The sequence below is a fragment of the Leguminivora glycinivorella genome, chromosome 4 (assembly GCF_023078275.1).
Source record: "Leguminivora glycinivorella isolate SPB_JAAS2020 chromosome 4, LegGlyc_1.1, whole genome shotgun sequence".
Classification (NCBI taxonomy): domain Eukaryota; kingdom Metazoa; phylum Arthropoda; class Insecta; order Lepidoptera; family Tortricidae; genus Leguminivora; species Leguminivora glycinivorella.
The window spans coordinates 9,583,546-9,590,515 of record NC_062974.1 but is presented as its reverse complement, the minus strand read 5'-3'; the positions used below and the strand labels follow the sequence as shown (position 1 = coordinate 9,590,515).

Below are 6,970 nucleotides of genomic sequence, written 5' to 3'. Positions count from 1 at the left end.
CCTCGGTGGGCGAGTCCGACTCGCACTTGGCCGGTTTTTTTTTGTATGGAGTTGGCGTTCTTCTCCTAGTAAGTATTATATTCTTTGGTGTGCCTCCTCATCTCCAAATCTCCTCATTACATTGGACTTCACAAAATCTCAGGAAAATACAACTCACAAATGTCTACATGACACATGTGACATTGACATTTCCATTTGAACTATTTTGTTGATATGTATTTGTATAGGTTCTAGGATGAAGGAGTGTTCATTCGATTTATTGAAATTTTATAAATTAACTTTATTATTAATATACATATTTTAGGTACAAAATGAAGTAGGTTATTGCAACAGTGATAAACCAATGATCTGAAGAAAAGTGTTAATGATTTATGTAGTGTTAGCTTGTGTTTGAAATGCACAATGTCTATGAATTATGTTTTCGGTTTCGCTCTATTTCTACTATTACTTGTAGCATTAAATATATACTTTTTCTATACTCTAATGCCGATAGGTAAAAAATCTCTAAGCTTTAACGTTCCCAGTATTAAACTAGATCAATCGCCTAGCGTATTTAAAGATATCTATGATTACCTCAACTATCTTCCTAATCAATATAGAAATCGTAACTCCAAGTTCTTTCCACTTCAAAAATATTTGCTGACTTCATTTAGTCCGTCAGATAATATTGAAAATTATTGGCCAACTCAAAAAGAGGTATGTAGTGTTATGTGTATGATTTTTATTGTAATAGAATCATCTGAATAAAGATTCCTTGAAACAGATATAAATTATATTATTTTAACCATATTTATTTATTTAAATAAAGACCAGAAAATTAAATTGATAAATAAGTTCTATACCTTTAGGTTGGTACTGGAAGTTCTCTTTACCCTCACAAGAATGGAGTCGCGGGACAAATGCTAAGTGCTATGAAGGCAGGACAGATAGTCATTGTTGACAATGCAGTCAAAGGAACTCAACTTAAGTTACTCCTGCTTTTGGAGGTAAGAACTAACAATGTTACAGATTTCACTTAAGATGGTTTATGGTCTGTGCGCACATTATTATGTAGTAATAGTGTGTAATGCCTTAATAAAACACAATTGTTTTTTATATGGAAAGTCTACCTTAAGTAACTTCATTAAACATTACACATAATATAACCTAACCACAAAATTAAAATTATGAAAAAAACCCAGACTGCAACAAAGTGGACCGATTTTCATGAAACATGGCTAAGAACACTCCCGACTAACTCAGCTTTCAGACAAAAAAAGCTAATTCTAAATCGGTTCATCCATTCGGGAGCTACGATGCCACAGACACACTAACACACACAGACAGACAGACACGTCAAACTTATAACACCCTGTCGTTTTTGCGTCGGGGGTTAAAAAGGCACCGTAAGACGATTCAACAATATAATTCCTGTACCACAACTATGGGTTATGTACTTTACGGATCTGTCTTGATTTTTTTTTATGAATATTCTGCCATAAAAACACGAAATGACTTATTGGAACTAAATTAAGTTAATTTTGGAAGTGGATCTAAACTATGGTAGTTTTACCGGACACATTTTTACTCCAAACCTTAATCACAGTTTTAGATTGTATTAAAACAATTTTTTTAGACACATCAGAAGCTGTACTTCAAACCAAAGCGATATGAGAGAGATCACATAATTCATGGCAGTATTGTGGCTGGGTTCGACAGGCACAACGCCGAAGTGTTTGCTTACTACCTCGCCATGACACTGAACTTCACTTGGATACCTCCCTCTGTGATCAGGAAACTTCATGTGGACAGAGAAATATTTTCCATCGCCACAATGGGATTGAGAAAAACAATGATAAAAAATGGTGATTCATAGAATATTTTGTTTTGCATAAACCTATTTTAATTTAACATATTCAGTGAAAAGTGCCACATTTTCAATACAAAATGAGACTGATGGACTAGTTTTCAGTGAATGTGCTATAATTATTACTGTAATTACTGTAATACAGAGCTCAACGAGGGTGCGGTGTGCTGATGACGGGAGGACTTACGGAACTAACTTGTTCCGTTTATTGTCCTTTGAGTCGTCGGCAACCCGAACCCTCCTTGGAACTTGTACACTCCTTTTTGCTGTGTACTTAACACAGCAAAAGGGAATGTACAAGTTTCTAATGGGGTGGCAACGCGCATGTGACACTGTTTGAGTTGCAGGCGTCCATAGGTTACGGTGACCGCTTTACATCAGGCGGGCCGTATACTTGTTTGCCACCGACGTAGTATAAAAAAAAAAAATTATTTTTTTAACCAACTTCAAAAAAAGGAAGAGGTTCTCAATTCGTGGGGATCTTTTTTTTTTAATTAAATTGTTTATTAATCAGTGTAGTACAAATTAATTTATACTCTTACCCCCTTATTCATAAACGTTCACTAAAGTTATCAAGCCGATAAAGTTCGTTTGTCCCTTTCTATCACACCAATACGTCGGAAAGGGACAAAAGAACTTTATCGGCTTGATAACTTTAGTGACGTTTATGAATAAGGGGGATAGAGAATAATTTAATTTGTATTTTTAGTAGACACACTACTATTTTAACTATAAACTGAAATAAATGTCATATACAAAATGTCAATGTTGTATAATTGCCTTTATACAACTTTTCTTTCTTAAGATGTGTTCCTTTAATTCGTTAAATAATTATCTTACCCGATTACGGGTTTGAAGCCAGTTTTTTTTTTATTAATATTACTTGTTGACAAATCTGAAATAGACACAGAGTAAAATGTACATTAAATATTGCTCTGCTAGTGCACTCAGCACTGCCAAATTTATATTCAATCAGTAATTAGATGTAGGTCAAAGTCAATGCAGAGTTAAATATTAGACTTGGCAAAAGGCCTATAATTCTTGTAGAATTCTCAGCATTGTGCAATGAATGATTATTTACTATTGTATAAGATTGTATTATTTTGTAACCTTTGTTGTTTTATCTACATATACAAATTTTCGAGCGAGACAATATTTTTTGTGTCTCACGGTAGATGTAGCTAGGGGCACCTCCCTAAGTTGCGTTCCGCGGAAATATTTGCTGACCTCCAGTGAAGTCTTGGTAGCTCAGTTGGCAGAGGGTAGGCTAGTGACCCAATGTCTCAAGTTCGTATTTAGCTAGGGACGTCAATTTAGAGAGAATTTAAAAAAATTAAATTTATTTCTAAGACTATTTCGTCATGTACCTAATTTTGTATTCCAGGCAATGGTGAATATTGTATCTATGGAAAATGCTTTTATTGTAAGATAAACGAGACTGTATGCCCTGACAATAACGGCGAGATTGAAGGAGCAGCAATTTTATACTTAGACAGACCATTTCAATTTCAAGTGTACAAGTCGCCATGGCGCCGCAACTATAGAGATTCTAAACTAATGGAATGGCAAAGAGAAAATGATTTTTGCAAGTAAGTAATTTTTGAATTAACATTACATTAGAAATCTAAATCTATATAAAATGAGTTGGCTCGTGAGGAAATCACAGTGCACATAAGTTCAAAAATATTTGGGGAAAATATGATTATGGCCACTTCCAGGCTGCAAAACAGCACCATCTAGTTTGAAGCTTAAAAACCCATACATTTCAGGGGTACGCTTTTTTGTATGGACTTTGTCAGTCCCGTATTAAGTATATCGTTCTTGGTGGTACAGTTTGGTCAGTTTGATCTGTGTAGATATACCTGAGACAGGTAAACGCACCATAATGCCTCATGGTGCTCCTATCCTGGGCTGTTATAAATGTCGCGATGGCTGTCCCTCTCACAAGTCTCACAGCGTGTTATATAACATTTATAACAGCCAGTGTAGAAGCACCACTAGGGAAGGCAATGTCTCCAGTCCACCAAACATTATGCTTCATGCAAGCGTGCGGCTTTTTTCTCTCGAAGCGGCTCGTTTTGTATGAGGATCAGATTCACCCTATTGAAATGTCACATGAATACACAATGGTAACAATATTTGAACACTATTAACTAGCCGGGCACTAATTTGAGACTTATCGAAATGATTAGTTTGAGAACCTTTGTCCTAACGAGCACGCGTGACAATCACAGAAAACCTTAGTGGTAGACAAAGACTATTTACCTTTACGTTTCTAAATGTTTAATTTTATGTTTCAGAAAAGTTATGGGAACTTTGAGCACAAAGAGAATTTTAGACTTAGTCGATATTTCAATATTCGACTTTCTGATCCAAAATGGAGATAGACACCGCTATGAAATGTACAAAGACAGAATTCTACTTCTGGACAACGGAAAAGGACTTGGAAATCCATCTGTCGACGAATTGGATATATTAGCTCCACTTTACCAATGCTGCATGTAAGTAGTAAGTTGTTGCAACAAATAAAAAACAGTGCGTGGAGTCCCTCGCGCGAAAGAAGTGAAACTTCCTAACATAACCTCAAAAACATTTTGTCAAGTGACCATCACGTTTTTGTGTTTACTGTTTAGTTACGTCCATCTTTTTACTGTTTTAAATATTTTACATTGCTGTTTGCTCAAATTATTGAAAAACAAACATTCCACCATTCTGTTCTGTCACTGGCTGAGTGAATAAGTGAATGAATTGAATGAGTGAGTTGCGTTGAGACAGAATGTTACGCGCTGACAGAATTTTACGCGCTGAGTGAGCGGGATTCCACGAAAAGTAACAATGACTGAGTGTTACGCGCTGTCAGTTGGAAGCCGCATTAGAAGTTTCACTTCAAAAATGTTGTTTAAGTCTGTCAGTAAGTAAATAAGAACAAAGATGAAAGAAAACTATATGCATCCTTTTCTTTAGGGTGCTAGAGAAAAGGATACCTCCTATAGTTTTCCTTGTTCTTATTTACTGGCAGACTTGTTTGACCAGACAGAGTATATAAGCTCTTAATCGTCACTTTTCTGTCCAAAGACTACTATTACTCATAGAGGCATTATTAGTGTTGTTTTATCAGATAACCATGTCTATGGTCCATGGACAACATCGTTACATCAGCTCCATGTCATCATGATATTGCATTACCTTCCGATGAACAGTCACGCTTCGTGATTGTTGAGCCATTTAGGGTTCCAGGTAAATTAGATATTCCACAGTGTAACGATCTACCCATTTTGTCGTAGCCAGAACCTTTAATTTCGCAACCAACCCGCCTGGTAGGCACTCGTGAACTTTGCTCAGATATGTGGTTAATAGATAACGTCCGCTTTCTGATGTAGTGCGTCATTTTTCGTCTATGAATGTGTTAATAGCACACATTCGCGGACTGTAATAGTTACATATTTGTACCTACACTTAGTTTACACCAAAAGTTGGCAAACATTTATACGTGACTTCGCTCGCGTTAAAAGTTAGCATATCACTCCCCATTTATACAGATATTTCGTCGCTCCGTTTTGCCGTGAAAGACGGACAAACAAACAGACACACACACTTTCCCATTTGCATTTGCATACGTATTTAACCCCTTCAATGCATTAATATCTGTTTCCTTTTCAGTCTAAGATTAACGACATGGAAATATCTAGAGCTGTTATCTGGTGGCAGCCTGACTGAAACAATCAAACTAATGTCCTCATTTCAAGACGAAAACTTGGCTACAGAGGACCACTTTAAAGCCGTGGAGCGCAGGCTTCTCAAAGTGTATGCTACTGTCCAGTATTGTATAGGAAGATATGGTAGTGCCAAAGTATTTAAAAGTCATTGGTAATACTAAAGATGATTTATAAAGGATTGAAAATCTCCACACTAAGCATCGTACCTATATTCGTTAGCGCCATCTATTAAATACTATCATAACTACACTGATGAGGGCAAAAAAAAATTCAAAATGTATATTGAAGTGATATCATGACATCAAAATGAAGAAATATGTCGTTTGTTCTCAAAGTAAATTAAAAAGACGCTGAAGTATTATTAAAAATATGATTTTTGCCACTTGCAGGCTGTGGAACAGCACCATCTAGTTTTATCCATGAATTGTGGGCCGTTTCAGAGGTACATGTTTGTATGAGATTGTCAGTCCCAGTATATATCGTCCTTGGTAATACTTAGGTAGTGATAAGGGTGCGCGCCCACGGGAGACAAAGTTGCTCGGCAACTTTCGTATTTGTACTTATATGAAAAGTTGCGTCGCTTCGTGAGCGCACTTTCATACTAGGCCATGGCCGCGACAAAAAAGTCGCTGCGAAAAGTTGCCCGTGTGCGCGCTCTCTAAGTGATAACTGATAAAGTACAAGATTAAGGACTGTACAGACGAAATTTTGTACATTGACCCGTCAGCTCTCACTGATATGTGTATGTGTAATGTGTTTATTACCCCTGGCGCAGCGTAATGGCTGAGAACCTTGGACATCAATTTGTGACATATTTGTTGTGATATATATTGTATACCTGTGAATCTATTTAATGCCATGCAATTAACTAAATAAATTACCCCTGTGCGAATGGGATACCGATATATTTAGTTATGCGCGTGCGATAGAGATAGGACCCTAACAACAACGCGGATATTTGACTGCATTTACAATGAATTATTTCATACTTAGCACGAAATAAAGCACCAGAAGATGGATATAAAATGTAGACAGCAATTATTTTTGTATACAATAGGCTAATTTCCTACTAGTCATATCAGCTTCTTTTTAAGAACTGTCAAAACGATTTGCTAGTATGGTAGGTATTACTATGAAATACTGAGGAGTGACGTCACGGTCAATTCATTTACTTTATATCTTTCTCTTTGATTTATTAAATAGAAATTATGTTTAAACATAACTACTGTCCATGTTTTTCTTCTAATTATGTGGTGCTTTATTTCGTGCACTGCATAAAATATTTTATTTTAAGTATAGGCAACTAGCCTAATTCTATTTTATAAATCGAAGAGTAGGTAACTCGACGCGTGCTACCGTGACATCATTGTATTATGTTATAGTGTGGCTGTGGTTATAGTAAATACAA

The 6,970-nt window shown here is 36.1% G+C and overlaps 1 protein-coding gene across 1 annotated transcript; it reads left to right on the top strand.

Moving 5' to 3' along the window:
• Positions 1-246: 246 nt before the first annotated feature.
• Positions 247-6,708, top strand: LOC125225467 (glycosaminoglycan xylosylkinase homolog). The gene is made up of 6 exons (XM_048129207.1): positions 247-696; positions 849-986; positions 1,616-1,844; positions 3,231-3,435; positions 4,147-4,347; positions 5,507-6,708. The coding sequence occupies exons 1-6, from the start codon at positions 403-405 to the stop codon at positions 5,715-5,717; spliced, it is 1,278 nt and encodes a 425-aa protein (XP_047985164.1). The 5' UTR covers positions 247-402; the 3' UTR covers positions 5,718-6,708.
• Positions 6,709-6,970: the final 262 nt, after the last annotated feature.

Bases quoted from the DNA above. Each gene is read 5' to 3' on its own strand.
- LOC125225467 (XM_048129207.1), top strand. From the start codon at position 403: ATGTCTATGAATTATGTTTTCGGTTTCGCTCTATTTCTACTATTACTT. The intron at 697-848 runs GTATGTAGTGTT...CTATACCTTTAG, and splicing joins ATTGGCCAACTCAAAAAGAG to GTTGGTACTGGAAGTTCTCT. The intron at 4,348-5,506 runs GTAAGTAGTAAG...TTTCCTTTTCAG, and splicing joins CCACTTTACCAATGCTGCAT to TCTAAGATTAACGACATGGA.